This window comes from Brugia malayi, assembly GCF_000002995.4.
Source record: "Brugia malayi strain FR3 genome assembly, contig: Bm_v4_Chr3_scaffold_001, whole genome shotgun sequence".
Lineage (NCBI taxonomy): Eukaryota > Metazoa > Nematoda > Chromadorea > Rhabditida > Onchocercidae > Brugia > Brugia malayi.
In genome coordinates, this window is record NW_025062477.1 from 7,892,470 (window position 1) to 7,913,952 (window position 21,483).

Genomic DNA, 21,483 nt, shown 5'->3' on the forward strand with positions numbered 1-21,483 from the left:
AAACTTCCAACACTAATACGAATATATTAACAGTAGACTGGAACAAATTTGCAAACGTATTGAAATTTTACAAATATTTGCATAGCAGAACAACCTATTCGGAAAATGGCACTTTCGGAACACATCATTTTTATTGTAGGAACTAAACATACAGAAACAAAAAAAAAATAAACTCAGTATGAAAAATATACACCTTAATGAGAACAATTTCCACTTAGTGAGAGACCAGAACAATAGAACAAGAAATATATAATTCAAAGAATGAACTTTTCATTTATTTGCTGTTTTTATCGCTCAAACACCATTTGAAGAAAGAGCGACAAGCACAGGACTAAATCGATTCCGTATCTGTGACACAAAAAATAAGGAAGCAGAAGCTCTAGAAGTCAACTCTTTGCGATAACTTAATACCAGAGCAATTTACATCATATTTAGTTGTGGGCTGAACTACCACAAATCTTGATTTTACTCACTATATTAGCTATTAATATAGCAATATATGAACAAAACTGCCAACTCATACAATACTAGTAACGTCTCTTCTCATACAAAAATACTACTGTCTCCTCGAAAACTGTCTTTATTAAATAGCCAGCGAAGTCATCTGATGTTTCATTCTATTTTAACTTGATTTCGACACAGTACAATGTAATATAGAGTCTTAAGTATGCATGTTATTTAAAACAATTCTATGTGCTGGTGAAAAAATGAAATTACTCATTAGCGGAAAGACCAAGATAGTCATCCATCAAAGTACCAATAGCAAAGATATCAGAAGCATCAACTCGTGTACCAATGAGTTTCACACGGATTTCATCATCTTGCTTGATGACAACACTTTCATCTGCTGTTTTGTAGCATGGAGGATTTGAATTTGGCTCAAACTCCATATCCGGAGGAATACAATGACGACTTACGAAACATGAAAGGGGTCCAATGTCGCAAAATAGTCCAACCTACAAAGAGAAATTTTCCTAAAGAATTTACTTAAATTTAGAAAGCAAAATGAAAAAACTGAGAATATGCATGCATAATGTACTGATTAGGTTGAATACTGTGTTATGTCCTAATTTTTATAAAGCAATTTTGATTACTTAATTACAGCAGAAGGTATTATTATAATGTTACCTAATTCTTTTGCACGATGACACAAAGCAAGAAAAAAAAAAAACGAATTTTAAAGTCTAATTTTTAAAAAAATTTGCAGAAGGTCTCTCACTTTATTTACTTGATTTACAACTGCGTCAACAACTTGACCTTTGAATGGCCTGAACACTATGGCCTTGTATTTCACGGGATACAGTACAAAACCACGACCTGGAAAGGATGATAACTCACAGAATTGGAGAATGACTTTTGTCTGGTTATATGTGAACCTCCAAAAATCTAATTAAATGCAAGACTAGATCTCATTCTATGTTTGCCGAATTTTGTCATTAAATAAAACTAACAGCATAAATTATGGATTCGGATAATTCGGGTAGAATGGAAATGTAAGCAGTATATTCAAGACTTAATGACAGTACATAAGTACCTGGTTGGATAAGCCCTGCACCAATATTATCGATTGTAGTCACTGCAACAACAAAACCGTACTTCCCAGTGCAGGTACCTTCAACCTCATTGAACAACTTTCGTTTCACTGTCTCCAGCAAATCAGGGCCGAAATATTTAGGATGAAGGCATATTTCATGATCTAACGGAATATGATAGAACATGTCATTTAGTCTGTTTTCGGCCTTTTCCCTAAATCACCAGTAAGGATTAAACAGTAGAAACAATTAGCAAGACAGTTCCATTCGCCACAATCTGTCCCCTCAAGCAATGCACTACAGAGAATAGTGACAGCAGTACTTATAAGCAGCACTGCCCGCTCCCTCACCACCCCTACAAGAACGAACAAATCCAGCTGCAACACACATCAATTTGCAGGTGAGACGTAGCGCGGCCCGTGATAAATTGACGACGACGTATAGTTATTTGTTGGCGTAATTTTGGGGAGCTGTGGTGTGTGAATTGGAAAGGTAAAGGACTCTTTACCGTGAATGCTGTCGTACGTGAAATGCGTTTACAAAAGTTCTTTTGTCTATATGCCTTATTTTTCCTGTTAAAGTTTGTGTGATGTAGTACGGTTAGGATTTAATGTGAACGAGTAAAATACGGGAGTTGGGTTCTTGTATGTGGATTTCTAGTTATCTGAGGAAACTCCAGTTCTTTATTTTGATTGTTTCAGGTGACGTGGACGTACTGGTATAGTAAGGCATTCGCAGTAACTGAAGAGATTATACACGATGGTGCGGATGAGTGTGTTAGCAGATGCGTTAAAAACTATCAACAATGCTGAAAAGCGTGGTAAACGACAAGTTCTAATTCGACCATGCTCGAAGGTACTCTTTGAGAGTGAGAAAAAGATTGAAGAAGATTAAGAAACTATAGCTTGCTTTATCTGTTCTAACTTCAGTCAGTTTAGTCTCAGTTCTTGTCAAAGTAATATCTAAAGTTTTCGCTGCTTTGTGATTTATTTTGTCTGAGATTACTTGCATCTTAATTTCGGTATGCTTACAGGATCATATTATTTATTGCTTTCTCATTTCTCCACCCATTTATTTATCAACTGAGAAGAGTGAATACGATTGTAGAAAAACTCTGCTTCGGATAAACACTAAATATATTGCTGATTGTTACAGGTAATAGTACGTTTTCTAACTGTAATGATGAAAGCTGGCTATATTGGTGAGTTTGAAATCATTGATGATCATCGAGCAGGGAAAATAGTTGTTAATTTAACGGGTCGCATCAACAAATGTTCCGTAATTAGCCCGCGTTTCGATATTTCCTTGAAAGATTTGGAGAAATGGACATCCAATCTTCTTCCTTCACGGCAGTTTGGGTAAGCACTATTTCACTGGATATGCATATTTCACGTTACTGTATGAATGGTAATTGCAACTTAAAATTTTTGGTGACATTTCTTGAGAAACGATATAGTTAAGGATAAGGCGCATTTTCATCTTACATTGTAGAAGTGGTATCTCAAAATATTAAGAAATTCCCGAATTCATCAAAGTGAAAAATAGAGAGAGCTTCTATTGGGATATTTAGAGAAAAACCATTTCTTAAAAGCTGAAATCTATATAAATTAAATGTATTTTAAGACACCTTGTGTTGACAACTTCGGGTGGAATTATGGATCATGAAGAAGCGCGCAGAAAACATCTTGGTGGAAAAATTCTTGGGTTTTTCTTCTGATTGCTCTTAAAGATGATTTTATGTTTTTGTTTTCCAAATATGTTTTGACATTCAGAATGGAATAAAAATAAATTTTATTACTTGCTGTTCTGATTTCTGTAAACATGATTTGCAAATTTGCAGCTTAAAATTTACATTGAAAAAACAAAAGCATGAGGCAAATTTGATGAAGCATCATAGGTTTGTAGAAAGTGCGAGTTCAACTTTTCAAATTCTTAATAGTTAAAGGGTATATTACGAAATTATTACCACTTAATCAAAATAAATAGTATTAGTGATGCTAACCGGTGTTGCAATTACCAGCTGCACCCGTAGTTTTGTGAAAGGTTAGTTTAGGGTGATTTTTGTTAGGAAATGACTTCAGTGAATTTCAGAAAAGAACGACAAAGAGCTTGATAAGGATTTGAGGTGTTGTACGTTACGCGGAACTAAAGTAGATTTTTATTATTGCGAGTTTAAGTTCGGAAAGAGGTCTATGCGACTGTCTTCAGTATGTGAAACTCAGATATCTATATCAAAGCGGGAGGGAGATGCTTTATCATAACTAGGTGTGGAAGTCAATAGAGTATGCGGAATGTGGTAAAGGTTATTGAACACTTGCATATCCTAATTCTGCAGTTGGTTCTCAGAAATTTTTCACAAAAGAGAATTTTCGTTCAGACCATACTTTCACTGTTTCAGATCCACTGCAAGGATTTTGAATATCCGTAATTTACTTAAAATTTATGTGAATGTGGTTATTTAATTGTTGCATTAATGGATTCCTAATATTTACCAGACTACAAATTATAAATATTGTTCAAGCAACAAATATACCATCGCAAGTGATTGAGCTGAATGATAAATTCCTTCAAGTGAAGAACGATGGCCTGTGGTTTGTTGACGTACGAAATGTTTTAGCTTATTCTAGATTGGGTAGGATAAGTTGAAGTTTAACTGTTAATTTTATTGTTGATTGATTTGATTATTGGAAATCTAAAGCATATTTCTTTCCATTTTTTAGATCAGTAGGTGTGAATTAGCTTCAAATGCATACTAGGAGAGACAATCTTATTCTAGCTAATAGTTCTGGGGGCACGGCTGTGAGTTCACTTTTTCTCAGAACACAAATATAAAGAACTGCATTTCCTGACTTTGCATATCATATTTTCGATTTGTTAAGTGATTTTTCCATGTATTTTCAGTTCTATGCTCCTTGGTGTGCACACTGCAAGCGTTTGACTCCAGTTTGGGAACAAGTTGGTCATGCATTAGCCGATCGTCAGTCCCTTGTTCGGGTTGCTAAACTCGATTGCACTCGTTACACGAATACTGCTTCTGCTTTGAATATTCGAGGATATCCGACGATTATTTTGTAAGTTTTGACTTTTTTCGTAGTATCATTAAAGAATTGTCTGTGCAAAGAGACTTTGCTTTTTTTAGAATTTTTTAGTTTCAAATTATGTTTGTTTAGTACTAGTTGGATCTCGATTTTTTCACTAGTGCATTCAAAATTTATTATCTGTTATTCATTCGCAACTTCCACAGTACAGTTTCCGCAATGGAAGAGAGATGGTTTATGAAGGCGAACGAAAAAAGGAAGCAATCATTGACTTCGCAATAAAAGCTGCTGGTCCCATGGTGGGCATCATCGAAAGTGTTCATCAATTATCACAGGTTTCTTTCCTTTCATAATTTACTCTCATTGTATTCGATTTAAGATTTTTCTGTTTGTAGATATGTCGACAAGGTTTTTGTGAATTGACACGTGCTTCGTCAGTAGTCAGTCTTCGTCAAATGTTTTAGATGCGAAAAGATTTGAAAGAACCATTTTTTGTGTATGTGGAAGAAAACCATGATGCACAGCTTCTTGAATCATTTGATAAGTACAGCGATATTGCCGAAATGTTGTTTTCATCAACGCGATTTTATCGTGCAAAGAGAGATGTGTTTCCAAAATCCGTTTCGATTCTTGAAATTCCATCAGTTCTTGTTTTCAAAGATGGGGAATATTTAACTTATAAAAGAGAAGGTTAATTCAGTTTAAAAGAAAAGATTAATTCAGTTTTTGTTGTTATTGCTTATCTCTTATTTTTGTGCCTGAATATAATCTGGCTACCATTCTATGAGGACGGACTATCATTTAATATCAAGCAATATATTAAAGCCTCCAAATTTCATTTCAGCATATGGAAATGTGTTTACAAGGGAGTAGCAGTCTACTTGCAAAGAAATAGAACATTAATAATATTGAAGTGGAAAATATATCATGAGATAAATAAATCACTTTCAGAACAAATGGTTTTTTTTTTTTTTTTCTAGGAAGGAGTTTAAGTGACTGGATTCACAGCGAGCGTTGGTCTTTAATACCGCTTATCACCTCAACAAATGTCAAAGAAGTTGGAAGAATGCGATTACTGGTTTTGACAGTCGTAAATATGGTTGAGAGGAGGAATTATACAACTCGAGTAGGAAAGTTTGTTTTAACAAAGTTAATGAATTTCAGATCGAAGACCTTTTAACTGTGTAGAATTTCAAAGTTTTTAGTTTCCGAAGTCATTCGTTTTTGTTGATTCTCCTCGTTTAGTTTTAATTTACATATTTAGATTCTTTTCGTTGGTTACTAATGTAGCCCAAATGGTTCGTAAAGATTCCTATCTTTCGAATATTTTCCAATTTGGTTGGTTGGATGGTAATGAACTAGCAAATAATGTTATTTTGGGTACTGTAAATCAACCAGGCAAGTAATACTGTTATCTTTATATTTTTGGCATTTTTACTGAATGCGTTGTCCATTGTTAGACTAGAAGAAAAGTTTTTCGAGTGTCTTGGAATGAATGCTATTGTGTACTGAGATTTTAATACATCATCCTTCATTAACAGTATTATCGCCGGGAGAAATGTGCTTGTCTTTAAAGATGTGCCAACAGTAGCAGTGCTTTTCTGTTTAGGTTTACTGGTTTTCAATGTTACGAGTTATGAATATTATTCAAGCAATGATGCCGTAAGCGTTATGACGGAAAAAAGTATTATTTCATTCTTGGAACGGATAGCAACAGGTGATGTAGCGCCACTTGGAGGACGTTCGTTATCACAGCGTTTCAAACGCTTGTGTTTTGAGGTATGGTGTTTTTTTAATTCCGATTCATTTCTAAACATCAAATTTTTAGTTATTTCAAGTTAAAATTTTTTTGGTTAGAACTTCATAATTACCGAATATCAGGCAGATCCAGATTCTGCTGTTCTGGCATGAATTTGTTATCCACTTTGTTTTTCGACATTAATTTATTTCCTCTAATTTACTACCTGAATTCCAAAGCAGTTTTTATTGAGTTTAAAGCTTATTTCTAAAGGAACACCTAACAGCAGGTAGAGAGAAATAGGCAGTAGGTCCGTAATTCTATTGTACAAATTAACTGTGTTTCTACTTACCAAAATACACGCAACTTAGGAATAAATACTATTGATATAAATTAATACTGCTGAAAATAAATTAGCACGTAAGGAATTTTCATTCCTTAAAAATTAAGCCCTTCACTTTCTTCATGCATCTCCGACAAAAGTTTGAAGGTAGAATTTTTATTATGATGTACATCACAACGAATTTGGTTCGTAACGCAATTATTTAAAAAAAAAAAAAAGTGGCCATTTGACGGCTGGAATAAGTAGATTCCATACAGCATTAGGAAAATTGAAATGAATTTTATTTCAACTATTGCTTTACTTTTCAAATTGAGTTTAATTTTTTCTAGCAGGATTTCAGGTTTTCACAAACATAGCGGAAATGTTCAGAGCACAGCCTCTGCTAACACTATGTTTACTTGGAGTGCCCTTATCTTTCCTTTCATTAATAACTTACTGTATTTGCTCAACAGATTTCTCAATAGACCGTGATGAAATTTATCCGGATGATGATGACAGCTTTATATCAGGTAATTATAAGACTGTAACTTAAAGGTGAGGGAAATGTCAGGGAAAATTGAAGGTGACAAAAGTTCTAACATGAAGAATTGAAGATGACGAGAATCATCAGAAGGAGGAGTAAAAGTTGGATGTGGAATCCTGCAGTATGATGAAAAATATTTTCCATAATAAAATTTATGGAGAGATGAAATCCAGCAGAAGCGTCGTCCGGAGCGGAGAATTTGAAAAAACTTCAAATATATATCTAATTTATCTTATCTGTATTTGGATTTTGTTCTGACTCCGATCTTGAAAGTGTCGAAAATTACCTACAATACCTTCTCAAAAACAGTTATTATTTGTCATTATTATACACAGTTTGGTTTATATGCTATGTTGAAATACATCTAATGAAAAGAGCATTGCAATAAGCTCATTTTCAATCTCCCTCTCAAAAACATATTTGTCGAACTTCATTAAAATTTTAAAATCATATTTCTATAAAATTCACTGCTTTATTCTCATAAAAATTGTTTCTCAGTTTGAGAATTGATAAAAAATGTCTGTGACATCAATGAGGACAGTGGGTGGACAAAACTTTGTCTACTATCACCGTGCGATAATAAAAGAAAGCATTGATGAATATAAAAACAGAGTACAGACAGTAAGATTACTATGAAAATAGATGATTCTGTTATAATGAGCATAGAGAAAAATAGAATGGTTCCTGCTATTCTCTTTAAAATGCAAGGCTTGGATACATTTATCTTATGTACACTTATTTTACAGTATTTGTAAAGCTGGAAAAATAGGCTTTTTTATAATAATTAATAAAGTAAGACAGCCTGAACTTGACGGAGATCTCGAATGATCTGGAATTTACGTTAATTTGGACCCAAAAATCGCAAAGTCGGTTTGAGCTTCCCACAATCATGTTGTAAAGTAGTAACAGTATGTTTTCTGCTCAAGTTGTTAAAAAAATAATATATCGGGTAGTATTACCAAAGACAATGCCAAACAAAGAATAATGAATGAAATTCAAATAAAAATATTGGAAGTTCAAATGTGCTTGAATACTTGACCGAAGGTAATTGAACTACCTGGTGCTATTTATTCACTCTTGAATAGATAAGCGAATGCAAGCAGAAAAAGTAAAAACACAGTAGCTGGTAAGTTTAGATGTAGGGAGTGAAACAAAGAGAAAAAATCAAAGATAGCAAGTCAGGTGTCGAAATTACAATTAACAATTTAAAATGTAAATACCAACAAATACAAACTCATTGAAATAACGAATTGAAAGCGCTGTGGAAATTTCATTTTTGCAAAAAGAAAAAAATAAGAAATGGAGACAGCATTAGAAAAAGCTCCTGGGAAGGGACCGAAATGCGCTTTACATATAAAAATGCAAGAACACGAAATAACTGAGGACTAAAAAGAACAGATTCTCAAGAAATTTCAGGTCGGTCATATTTCCTATCGTGACCCTGCGATTTCAGCGCTCATAAAGTCACTTAGCTCCGCTATAATTGTAAATGGCCTAAAAATACTATGTACAGTCAATCTACAAAACCGATTAAATACAAGTACCCGCAATATGCTCTCTTCACTTTTTTGTATTTCTATTCAAAACAACAAAAGAAAATTAGGTTATACCGTAGTTTTCAGTTCATCTTATTTATACCTTGCAAAGCATTGCTATAACTTACTTTCAAGAACTGAAATTTCCTTTGTACTTTCAACATATAAAAAATATACATACTGAAGACTAATACTTCAGGTATGTTAAAAAAATCTAACAAAATTTAAAAGTTCTTTTGCAATGCTATTATGCCTAAAAATAAGTGATGAAAAGCAGTGAACGATTTATGATGAGGAAAATCTTAAAATAGTTTATAAAACTTAACTCACTTCCTCACCAGCAAATTATGAATATTTTGGTAGAAGATAACACTACCTCAAATGTGCAAATAAGAATAGATATAAAATAACACAAGAGGTGCTGTGCTAACAAAGCAAGAAGGCATATTTGTGTGTCCTGAATAAATTAAGCAATAATTCATAATGGTTTAATAAGGCCCATGAAGGGATACTTGGTCGAATCAAGAACAACATCATCATCAGATACGTTAGAATCGAAATCATTCAAAGGAAGGCGCTCAAAACCATCTCCCCATCGTTTGATCGATTTTATTTTATGTACAACGCTTAATCGGTATAAACCAATCTGAAAATACATTTCAAGACTTTGTAATTTTGATAGCGAAAAATGAATATGTATGAAGGATATGGTGAGGAAATAACCCATCCATTTCAAAAGTTTTGAAACAAAATGCCTTATATCCTAATTAAATCCATTAGTTATTATTTTGGAAACACTAGCAAAATCAGAATAATCACGAATATTCGCTTATCTATTGCATCATGATCGAACTAATTAAACCTTTATATTTAACTCACTTCATAATTACACTTTTGCTTACTTGCATCACTACCATCCGGAAACAAATTCTGCCCTCTTCATCATGGAACATTCGGATCAAAAAAATCTAGTTACATGAATCTTCCAAAACCAACAATTTGAATTTAATGTACTTCATAAACTTTAAGGGACGGTTATAAACAGAAGAATAAGAATATACACTTACAAAAACAAATGCCAACATGCAAAATGCAGTAAACGAAATAAAAAGATTTTCCCTCTTGAACAACGAAGAAAATGCGAAGGAGGATTCTGTTAACAGTATGTCATGCACAGCTTGCTTAGATAAAACAATCTGCAATTATTTTAGGATTAGAAACAAGTAATGATCTGAGAAGAAATCTTAAACCTGAGAATTAAAGAATCTTCAAAAAGTTGATTTCGAATTATTTTCAATATTACTAAACCTTATCAAATAATTCTACGAAAAATAAGTTTATGTAGAAAGTTATTCCATACTTGGGCGAGATTTTTTTTTCTAATTGAAATAACAACATACCTTAGCTGAAAAAGTATACTGATAATAACCCTCCTTATGTACGTCAATGGTATGAACTCCAGGAGATAACCAAATATAGTAACAGCCATCGAGTTTCGTATAAAAAACGAGATTGCCAACAGTTAATTTCACCGGTGCTTTCACTGGATTACCGTCTATTTCTTTGATAGTACCCGACAAACCTTGTACTCTCTACAAAAGTTTCTCACATAAAAATAGTGCCAAAAAAACATATCAAATAACAATTGATTAGTGATTGATAGGATATAAAACTATGAAAGATGGTTGAAAATGTTTTAAATAAAATGACCAATTTATGAAATAACATACCGCTTCTCTAATGGAACTCTTAAATAAAGAACAAAGAAGTCTAAAATTTCAAATTCACAGAAAATGGGACCTTAGAAATAGTCGATAATAATGAAGCCTTATTTTCTGCGTAAAGATTTCCGCCTTCTTCAAAACAACAGGCTACTTCCACAAGCAGAATATCTGGTGCCTTTTGCCAATGCTCCATATCCCATTGTAGTTCACTTACAGTCGATACTGGCATAAAATTATTCCTAAAAACAAAGCAAAGAGATAAGGACAAGTAGTTAAAAAGAGGAAATTAATGATAGAAAATAGATAATTTTTAAGTATTTGAATGCCTCAGTTCTTCAAGTTACTAACTGCTATATCTGATTTCAAAATTTTAATTTCAAATTCATGAAGTTTTAATTCTGATACAGGAGGAAAAAACAATTAAAAATCTTTCAGTGTTATGCAATAAAGGGAAGAAATGAAGAACACAAAATTTGTGCAGTAGACAGTTTCATGGATCGATATGTATTTTTTCAGATATTCGGAATCGATTTACAGAATATTTACCTGCTACACATCTCATTCCCAGTTGGTTTAATTACTGTATGTTGTGAAATGTAATTTAATGCCAAATCTCTGGTTCTTCCCATTCTGGAAACATCACTGTAACGCACTTTCATCCCACCTGTACCCAATAATATAGCATAATCGATAAGAGGATAAATATCCAAAACTTGTTCAATGAATGGTTTAAACTGCATCACTGACACGTAATCATGACAGTACAATTGTGTGTATGGTATGCTGGGAATTAGAATTAGCGTTGATGTATTCAGTACTTCACGAACAATCCGGTATTGCAACAATTCTAAACAAAGATCCGCTGCAAAGTCATAAACCACTGATGATGTTTTCTGAAACCAATTATTTGAAATTTTGATTTTTCTGAAAATCTGCTCCTTAATTACTTCAACTGGATGACTTAACTCCGCAGTTAAATCAAATTAAATCGTAATTTTTTTGAATGATCCTGTGATAATAGAACTTGTGACGGGAAAAATTTTACCTTCCTTTCTATTTTATATTTATCTAAACCTACGTTTAAGTTTTTATATCTCTCTATTCTTCATTTTAAATACTGGAGGAAATGCACCTGTTCAATGGCCATTACAAGAATATACGGCATGCGACCATCACCAAATACCATAGCTTTCATCAAACCAATGTTGATCATCGAAGCACAATTCTCTTCTTCTATACGCTGTAGATTAGCACCACTTGCTTCGGTTGCCTTTGCTAATAAACTAGCTCCCAAATCAGTGGTCGAATATTCTGTTACAGGATCTTTCATACCAATAAAAACATTTACTATAATCTGAAATTTAAGATTTGGAACACGAAGAACAAAAAACACCAACCAAAAAGTACTTCTGTGCTAGCAAAAAATCAATTTTAAAATCTTATGATTGTACCTGTAAAATAGTAGCAACAGCAGTAAGTGTTAATTGTGGGTCACTGAAGTCACAACCCAACGAAATACCTAGTTGAAATGTTTTTACCACATTTAATGCATCAATCATCGATGAGACCGCTTTATCTAGCATATGATTAACGCAACTAATTGTTTTACTATTCAGTGCACTGCAAAAGCAAAATTGTTACATGAAGAAAGTTAATTGGACAAATCGGCTTTCGAAATTCAAATATAAAGTGGTAGAGTGTTGGGTTTACTAATTAGATAGTTTTTATTTATATCATAAATGGATAATAGATAATAAGGCTATCAAATGAAGTCCCGTATACATTATCAAAAACAAATCTAATAAAGAAAAGCTACACAAATAATGACTCACACCATTAAGCTGTCATCAAAATTTTTTTGATCAAACTGACTGGGAGTATTGATACCAGCACTAAATAAAGTTGATTTTGGTATTCCTTGTCCAAACAATAACAGCACATCCAATTCGTGATCCTGTGATTAAAACAGTAAATCGCTATCAGTCTTTAGAATAAGAAAAAAGATCGCATTGTTGCAAAACGTGCACAACAACATATGAAATAGAATGTAATATATATATATATATATATTTGCCCTAACAGATATAGCAACTATTCGGCTATTATTATTTGCGATCAATATTACTTTTAAGGAAAAATAACCTTCAGATAAAGAGCACGTTCTGCCGACATCGATGGGAACAAATGTAAAGTAGATTGTTGAAGTATTTCAACAAACAAGTCCTCCGGTAAGCAGGTAGCATTTGCTAATTCTTGAACAATAGACTTCCCCAATGAATCGACACCAAACACCGCAATACGTACTGCCCCTTCTCCTCTCACACGAATACTATCAACTGCTTAAATATCAATTAAAATGAAATAATTTGTACTGTTGACCCACTCTTTGCTATAGAAATGAACTTTTGAATAGTAGACTATGTAAAATGTTATAGTGCACTATATTAAAATTAATTAAAAACTACCTCCAAGCATTCCAAAGGTACACATTTTTTTTTTCTTAAAAAATTTTTAAGAAATTTTCGTCATCAGCTTCAATAAAACATTACTTCGATACTAGTAAAACGTTTCAATGATGAAAACATGTTAGAATATTTTTAAACATTAGCAACATAATTTATGAAATAAAAACTAAACTGTTTTCCCTGCACAGTTTTTGTTCTAGTGTAACATTGATAAGTTTTGCAGATCCTTCATCAACGGTAATATTCAAAATTTGTGGTAGGTACTTTCGGTGACTAACCAACACCTTAAAACAAAGAAAAGTAACTGGTCCATTTAAAGTGAATAAAACTTGAGGCATTACAATTTTTATAAAATATCAAGAAAAAATACCGTGTATCTACCAGGCAGGAGAATCCGCCAGAACTCGCCTTCATCCGTTGTTGTTATATTCTTCCCTTGATTAATTGATAATACAGCATTTTTGACTGGATGGCCCCTTTGATCAAGCACAAACCCTCTTATTCCTAAAATAAAATAACTTGATTAACTATGAAGAGCTAAATTCGGAATTTACTTATTTCAAGCATCTAATCATTCATCTCTCTCGTTGTACGAGAATATTTTTTTAAAAAAGCAATTACGAGAACGAAATACACAAATCGATAGCAGAAAGATAAAGTCGTAAATAGTAAAATTAAAAAAAAGAAGTAAAGAATACCTCGATGCACATACTCCATATACGCAAGAAGTGAATACTTGTGTTCATCCCACAGTTGCGGCAACATGTTCTTCTGAGGGAATTTGTAACAACCCATTTCGATGGTAATTTCCAAGCAGTTTGTATTAACATATTGCCAATCTTGCATCCCACCAGCTACATGGTACCAGAATGCACCATTTGTGATACCATTCAAAAAGAAATCACCGTTAATATTCAACCCACATCTTCAAATTAAAAATTTTTAAAAGAATTTCAATATGAATGCGATCCATGAAGTACTGGAAATGTTGAGTGTTGACTCGGAAAATTCCAGTTGATATAGAAATGGAAGGTAAAGATTCCCAGATGTTAAATTATAAAAAAACATTGGCCACCTTCGGCCGGTTTTCCACATATTAGAATGTGCTCGAGCATAGGAATATGCTAAAGCTACGAAAAGACGATCATCTACAGTCGGCGAGTAAATGTTATCCTGCCCTGTCGTCGAATCATCATATGGATAATTAGCTACTAAGGAACCTGAAAAGCTTATTAGAAAAATTTTATTCCTTACAAACTTCCTTATTACCCAAGAGCTATGCCGTTCCAAAAAATATAGCTAATTTTCATTTCATTTTATAAACAGAAAGAAAGACAGAGAAATCAGCAGCTACATCACTCTTTCCCACCAAAAAACAGAAATTTCAAATCGACTGAGTAAGGGAATTTCAAATCCACTTTTATTTTTTTTTATTAGTTTTTCAGCTATAGAGAACATTCGTCTTCATTTTGTTTTTTTTGTTCTTTTCATTTCATTATTTTTTTCTTTTCTTTATATGATATCCACAATCCCAAAGAATTGTTGGAAAACGGATTTCTTTTCAAAAAATCCTTTTTCTTTCAAAAGTTTCAAAAGACTTTTCAACAAGTGCAAGACAATGAGGAATTCTCAAATGTCGTCATTTAGCAAAAAAAAAAAAAAGAGTTCTATTAAAATGGAACCTCCATGGAAATTAGCAGAAAGGACAAATGGATATTGCCGGAACCACTTAATTGCTGCTATTGTTTCCTTTTCGAGAAAAATTCCTCCAGATTTGTCTCGATGTGTGGGAAAACGTGCCGGAAAATTCCGATTAAGATCAATACCATGATCATTTGAACGACCCTGCAAAACTGGAGAAACACAATTTTACCGAATTATCAAATAAAGACGATTAATGAGTAAATAATATTACTGCTATTATCCTGCTGTTATCACCTTTTATTTTTTATCAGCTTAGTCTCTAATTAATCAGAAATGGGTTCAGAATAAAAACTTAAACTTACAGTAAACCCAGAACGGTCACCTTCATTACCGAGTTCATATCCATCTGGATTTATTGAAGGCATTATATGGATTCTCAAATTATTTACCAAATTCGTCAAGTACCAGTTCTTTCCATAATTATCACACAATAACGCAATAAGATAAAGCATTGCTTCGCGGCCTACAACCTTAAATATTGTATGAAAATAATAGCTTACAATTATTCTTCCATGTACCCATTGTCCAAAAAAGTTGTATAAAAAACAAATGCTGCAACTATGGATACAAATGATTATACTAAATTATTAAATTGTGATAAGAATGAATAGAAAATGAACGTGTTTAAAGTCCTTAAATGGTTTTACCGCCGCTTTTGCAAATGTACGATAAAAGTACAACAAATAACAATACTTCCAATTATGTCTGTCTTTTACTAAGAGGGGAAACTATTCTATTTGCATCATAGATAAAACTGCGCTTGATATAGTTTTGCGACATTTGAATAAATATAATGGCAAACTGCTTGTCTTCCAAATGTGACTACATCTATAATGACTCCAAAATATATTACGTTTTGAGCTGAGATAAAAAATAAGACATCTAAAACTACAATAATCTAAATCTTTTGTGTTTGATTTTTCAAATTGCCAATACCACAAGACTAAGGATTTAAATTAATAAACAAAATACTTCATTCCCATGCATATTTGCGACATATTTGATTTCTGGAACACCAAGCCTGTGGGTCCGCGGAGTTCTTGAAATAGCCAATACCCATAATGTTTTATTCCTCACACTTTCGCCAATTGAATATAACCATGTTATGTTTGGATATTTCATAGCATATTCTTTGAGCCAAGCCGTCATAGATGAATAATTGTGGTTGGAAATTCTAAAAGCAATAACAAAAGTAAGCAGGATTTTCTATGGACGACATTCTTTTTTAATTTCAGTTGGACTACCCAATCTCATAATTAGTAAATTATTGGTATCTGTTTAACTTGTGACTTAATTCGCTAGAGAAAAGTTGAGAATAACCTTTCTGAATTAATATCCTTGAACTTTCCCACACGTTTCTGCATATATTCACGAGAATGAAAAATCGAAATATTTTCTGATTTTTTACCAAAGTAGGTCCATAATGGACCAAGATGAGCAAGATTTATTTCTTCTGGAGTAGCAACAATCGCACTATCCCAATCTATAGCTGAGATAAAAATAAATGAGACGACCCATGTAATCCACGCTGTCCATGAAAAGATAGAAAATGCCATCAAAATAACGAACTAAATTAGTAAAAATCGATTAAAGATATAAATAGAATCCATAAACAAAATGAACAGCGTTAATAAATAACATAAAAATACAATTGTCATACGAATCGAAGTTTGTTAAATTAGGAAATACGAAATTTCAGAACCATGTCTCAGTTAAATGTAAAAAGGGGTAAATTAATTAAATAAAATCCACTTTTCTTTGAATCAATGATTTCTTTTCTAGATTATGCAAAGAGTGCCAAATGGGTACTTGATATCTAATCATTTAAACTGTTAACCCTAACAGAAAAAAACACCGCCGCGTATTACACTGCACGTGCGCACACACATTCAATTGGAACTTCGAAAAGAATACTAAAACCATCTATCACACAAGGATAATAGAAGGATAGCACGGAAACATAGAATTAAGCGCTAAAAAAACATAAGATGACAATAACAACGTCCCTGGTACTCACAGAAGCCATAAATTCACTTGTTCATTCCAAAAATGTAAGTTACATTGACCTGATATGCAAATCCATTTGCTACCATTTTTACACTCCGTCCATCCAACACACTTTTTCTCCTTTAGCATGAACACACCACACATATAATCACTAAGTGGTCATAGCGCAAATCTACGTGAACTTACTACATCAAATCCCAAAGCAGTTGAACTCCGACTTACTCTTGCAACAAATCCCTTTCCCTGCTCCCATCTCGAGAAGCCTTGACCAATATTTTCTTTTTTTTTAAAAGATAACATTGCTAAACATGTAAAGATTGAGTAGAATATTGATAAAAATTTTTTCCGAAAAATAACCCAACAATAACCCACAGTTACACTCTATACCTTTATAGCAGTCAAAAAGAAACTTTTATTAGGATGTTGTCTATGCCAATTAATATCTGCTCCTTATTTTCTGTCTTAAATATAAAATTAAAAACGAAAATTGGTGACAAATGTAATTGATAAAAAATGTAATATACCTTGAAGTAACATTTTCAAAATCATAATAAACTCTGGTTTTCCTATACAACGATACCAAACTCGCATTTTACTTAAAACGCAGAACAGTTTTAAGAAAGAAAAGTGGAAATCTTATTATATATGAACTATCAAAACAAAATCCACCAACAAAGTATCATCTCAAAAAAGCATTAAAAGCATTATTCATGAGTTCGACATATAAGTGTTTACACAATGGGCATCATTCTAATAATCGAACCATGGCAGCATGAAGCCGCTTTCTTTCGCTCTTCTTTAAATGTTAATTTATTACATTTCTTTTCAGCTCTTCGCTCAGCTCGAATCATTTTAATAGATGCTTTCCTTGCTTTTCGCTCTTCCGCTGTTTCCCCACGTCTTTTCATCGTTGCTGAGGATACCCTTGAAATTGCTGACTTAGTTCCTGATTGAACTGAATAGTCCATTTTCTGCAGAAAATTAGGAATTTAAATTCTTTGACTTGCAGTGTTAAACCGCAGTAAACGGATGTAAATGAATTTTGAATGATTTCGAAAAAAAAGAAGTTAATTGCAGCGCTGTTTATCACCTTAATGGAAACTTTTTTTAATTTGTCGAAGGCACAAGCTTCACAAATTAACCAGCCATTGCGATATAAGAACCGTTAAAATTAGATTATACTTATTAGAAAACCATTCAAAATATTAAAAATAACAATCAATAGGAAGTTCAAAAATATGAACCAAAAAAAAACCTTGAATTTTTGAATTTTAGGAGAATAAATAATACTTAAAGTAAACAAACTTCGATTTGCCTTAGAACCGATTTCAATTTTTGTTTACGTGAAGAATCAACAATGACAGCAGGCCGATTATAAATATTGGAATAAGCGGAGACAGCTGTTTCGCAATCCCATTTGATTTTTTTCTTTTTAGGACAAATTATTGTGATCTTCTCCATCTGTTCATCAACCTCCAGCGCTTCATCATTTGTTTCGGGATAACACTGAGACAGTACATCTTTTTGCTGCAAAAGTTTAAATAAAATGTTTACACATAACATTCCTTTTTACAGTTTTATTCTGCTTCCTATGATGATCTAATTATTGAACTTCCAACGATAAACCATAAAACAATATTAAAAAAGCCCAGTTTATATGTACGTATCACATAACTATGAAGAAATAAAAAAAAAGACCAGAACAAGTTCCATTCTTTTCTTTTTGAAATCTTCCACAAGCATTTTCATTCGATCAGAGCTTGGATCCAAAAGAAACTCCTCTGCCTCCTGAAATCCAATTCAACTGAATTCTCGACCCAGAAAGAACTCAGAAAATTTCACATATAGTATGAGGAATTAGTATCAATTTCGAAAATACTACCTCATTTTCATCTTCTGTTTCATTGTATTCCTCATATAATTTATCGAACTGTTCATCAATCGATCTCAGTTCATCCTTATTTTCTATATGGACGAAAATATCTTTTTCCGACTTGTGATCATCATAGCTTGAATCTGCAGAGATAAAAAATGATTCCCATAAATACAAAACCTGGTTTTTTTTTTTTTGGAAAAGGGGGGGGGGGGGGATAAAAAAAAAAAAGAAAAACAAAAATCAAAACTTGAAAAAATTATTCCTCATTAAACTATTATGAAAGATATACTGAAATCCATTTCTTCATTGCTATCGTCATCACTATGAACAGCTTTCACACGAAATTCGTTCTTCCTCAATGAAATTGATATCGGTGGTGGTAGCACAGGTAATTCACCACCATTGGCTTGCAAGACGAAGTCATCATCTAAGTCATCAGTTGGGTTTTCAAATTCGAAATCATCACTTGTCAATTCCGCAACTATATGCGGATCGATTTGCATTTCATCTGGAAGAATATTTTCTCAATAAAAAACAATTTTACAATTTTTCTTAGAACTCGTGAAAATTTTTTTCTCTTGTTTTAATCAGAAACTAACTGAAGTCATTGTAGCATAAATCATCCAGTACAAAGATATATTGTCATATATTAATTAAAGCTCATTTCTTTTTGCGCATGTTAGATTCCTTTGCATCAATTCATTTTGTATTTTATTAAATAGTATCATACATAAGCCGTTAGTATGTAACGGTTTGTTTCACAATGATACAGATGTGAGGATTTTCCTCATCTGGAACGGCCATCATAAGAATTAGGTAGCAGAAAGGTACCCAACTTGAACTTGCAGGTCTTGTTTCTTGGAATTTCCCAGAAATGTTTAAAACAAATCATACAAGGTATAAAAATAAATGAAACTCGAAAACAACAGGTAAGACTGAATATGAAAACATCTTCTGAACATACGCGGTAATGTTCCCATCTTCAGTAATTCAGCATTGATTTCATAACCATTTGCTTCGAATATGTTTGTTAAAAGATTTGTTTTCTCCACAGGTATTCTAATAATTGACTGTCCTACTCCACTTTCTGTTACCTGCAGGTTTATATATTACTTTCGAATAAAGCATCCATCGTTTTTCCTTTGATCCTACTGCTCATTTTCTATTATTTATTAAGTATTAAAGTTATATTCAACTAAACTTACTGAACTGTAACTTCAGTATCGAATAGGCACTAGCAAAATAGGCAATAGATGTCGAGATAAAGAAATGAGAGAAACGTTGAAATTTTGAGAAAAAATTTCTAAATAAGCCATGTATTCCATAATATTCATGCATTGACACTTTCTAAATAATTTTTCAAATCTAAGTTGCTGTCAGTGCAACTTAGCTTATATATAAAACACTAGGAAGTCAAACATCCTAGTGTTTTATATATAAGCTTTGATTAATAAAAAGAGAGATTTGTCTTCATATTTTGCTAAACAATCATTATAATCTCACTGTATTACCTACGCTACCCAATCAGTAAATGAATCAAATGAATAAAAAGTCAAATTAAAAAACTACATCGCTTACCTCGTTCACTTCTTTCAAATGCTGCAAATAATTGTAGTCATCATCAAAGTATATGCCATACTTGTCGTATTCTTCCATATGCTGTAACGGGAGTTTACATAAAATTACTTAACATAAAGTGCAAGTAGTCCTTTCCAAATCCCTACCGCTTAAACGAATGACTAGAATGGCTAATGGATATACCTGTTTGACAATTGTACTAGTAATAGTCTGTTCATGTTGGTAGTCATTTACTCCATTATTTTTTCGAAACTTTGTATACACCAATAAAGATATATACTCAAGTAACTGCATATTCATCAACAAAAATGATATTGTACGGTGAGATTCATTAGTAATGACATTCTCTTATGTTACGGCCGAGTACATTTAACACTTCAGAAAAGCTTTATTGTTCACATTATTTCAATTCAAGAGTTACCACCTTTTTCCTAACCAACTGTTGCACAAATTCACCGTCACGATATTCAGCATTTTGATTTTGATGAACCAAATGAAATGTTTTACAATGTTTTTTATCAATCCATTTCTTGTGTTTCGGCTGAAAAAATCCTATTCGAAGCGACGATATCTTAAAGCTATTTGGGCACTTCAATTAATAAAAGTAAATATTTAAATTCATTCTTTAGACTACATTTTTTTGTCATCACTATGTTTTACACTCCCACAGTGTACGCTACAAGAAATCTGAAAGCAAATCGGTGTGGTAACTATACCAGTTTTAAAATCTTAAAATCAGAAAGGGGAAAAGAAACCACAAGATTTAAAACTTTCAAAGTGCTATAACTGGGTTACAAATTAACGAATTTCAGCAAGGACATTCTATATTCAATCTGTGAATGTCAATAAACATTACCATTTCCACTATACGATTGATCTAACTAAGTGATAATCAACCTGAAATAAAATCAACTATAACAAAAACATCAGTTAAAATAAAATTTTTTGAATTAAACACAAGATTCCATTCGTGAGGATACTTTGAAAAAGGTTACTTCACGGTACCATAAAACCTGTAAGGTTCAAAGCTTACGCCAGTGTTTCGCATTAGGTTCCAGATATATTAGACTTTTGTAAGAAACTCCCCAGACAATAAAAAAGAAGCATGCACATAAACAATAACGACGAAAAGAAAAAAAAAATATCGGAAAGCGTGAAAGAGCAGCGGTCGGAATTATCGCGGCAAACCGTACAATGCGACATCGCTTTGTCTCACAATCATGTGAAATATTGATTGCACCAGACTTCATGAGATAGTTGGTGGTTCCTTGATGTTCATTTGAAGTACTTCCTGCTTAGGTAACTTCAAAAATGTTGAGTCTTCACATGAGAAATTAAATTTTATTCGCTTAAGTTCGTCAGACTAGACTTATTGACTTCATTGCAGACAACAGGCATATGCATAGTAATCTGATGACTG

General features: G+C 32.7%; 5 protein-coding genes across 7 annotated transcripts; 2 read left to right on the forward strand and 3 right to left on the reverse strand.

Moving 5' to 3' along the window:
- Positions 1–713: 713 nt before the first annotated feature.
- Bma-rpb-7 (Uncharacterized protein) lies at positions 714–1,718 on the reverse strand (the record flags this gene model as incomplete). Its single annotated transcript, XM_043080367.1, has 3 exons — positions 714–956; positions 1,220–1,317; positions 1,535–1,718. 3 exons carry the CDS (start codon positions 1,716–1,718, stop codon positions 714–716), a joined length of 525 nt encoding a protein of 174 aa, XP_042936301.1.
- Positions 1,719–2,291: 573 nt separating this feature from the next.
- Positions 2,292–3,249, forward strand: Bma-rps-22 (Uncharacterized protein; the record flags this gene model as incomplete). Its single annotated transcript, XM_043080368.1, has 3 exons — positions 2,292–2,387; positions 2,688–2,890; positions 3,156–3,249. 3 exons carry the CDS (start codon positions 2,292–2,294, stop codon positions 3,247–3,249), a joined length of 393 nt encoding a protein of 130 aa, XP_042936302.1.
- Positions 3,250–3,980: 731 nt separating this feature from the next.
- Bm7602 (Uncharacterized protein) lies at positions 3,981–7,273 on the forward strand (the record flags this gene model as incomplete). The annotated part of the gene is made up of 9 exons (XM_043080369.1): positions 3,981–4,133; positions 4,434–4,603; positions 4,782–4,905; positions 5,035–5,260; positions 5,551–5,704; positions 5,835–5,950; positions 6,180–6,349; positions 6,992–7,160; positions 7,245–7,273. The coding sequence occupies 9 exons, from the start codon at positions 3,981–3,983 to the stop codon at positions 7,271–7,273; spliced, it is 1,311 nt and encodes a 436-aa protein (XP_042936303.1).
- Positions 7,274–9,187: 1,914 nt separating this feature from the next.
- Positions 9,188–16,158, reverse strand: Bma-cpd-1 (Uncharacterized protein; the record flags this gene model as incomplete). 2 transcript variants are annotated; one of them, XM_043080371.1, is made up of 17 exons in its annotated part: positions 9,188–9,355; positions 9,777–9,905; positions 10,110–10,301; positions 10,510–10,672; positions 10,980–11,326; positions 11,566–11,787; positions 11,885–12,053; positions 12,266–12,387; positions 12,576–12,769; positions 13,071–13,182; positions 13,269–13,402; positions 13,597–13,823; positions 13,974–14,118; positions 14,581–14,743; positions 14,905–15,072; positions 15,575–15,776; positions 15,923–16,158. In XM_043080371.1, the coding sequence occupies 17 exons, from the start codon at positions 16,156–16,158 to the stop codon at positions 9,188–9,190; spliced, it is 3,093 nt and encodes a 1,030-aa protein (XP_042936305.1). The 2 variants fall into 2 exon arrangements, with proteins under 2 accessions (XP_042936305.1, XP_042936304.1); XM_043080370.1 differs by having other exon boundaries at positions 12,576–12,772.
- Positions 16,159–17,340: 1,182 nt separating this feature from the next.
- Positions 17,341–20,922, reverse strand: Bm5947 (Uncharacterized protein; the record flags this gene model as incomplete). Of its 2 annotated transcripts, XM_001901138.2 has the most annotated exons (9): positions 17,341–17,580; positions 17,915–18,136; positions 18,308–18,397; positions 18,492–18,625; positions 18,775–18,993; positions 19,450–19,579; positions 20,064–20,144; positions 20,488–20,604; positions 20,920–20,922. In XM_001901138.2, the coding sequence occupies 9 exons, from the start codon at positions 20,920–20,922 to the stop codon at positions 17,341–17,343; spliced, it is 1,236 nt and encodes a 411-aa protein (XP_001901173.1). The 2 variants fall into 2 exon arrangements, with proteins under 2 accessions (XP_001901173.1, XP_042936306.1); XM_043080372.1 differs by lacking the exons at positions 19,450–19,579; positions 20,064–20,144; positions 20,488–20,604; positions 20,920–20,922 and having other exon boundaries at positions 18,775–18,988.
- Positions 20,923–21,483: the final 561 nt, after the last annotated feature.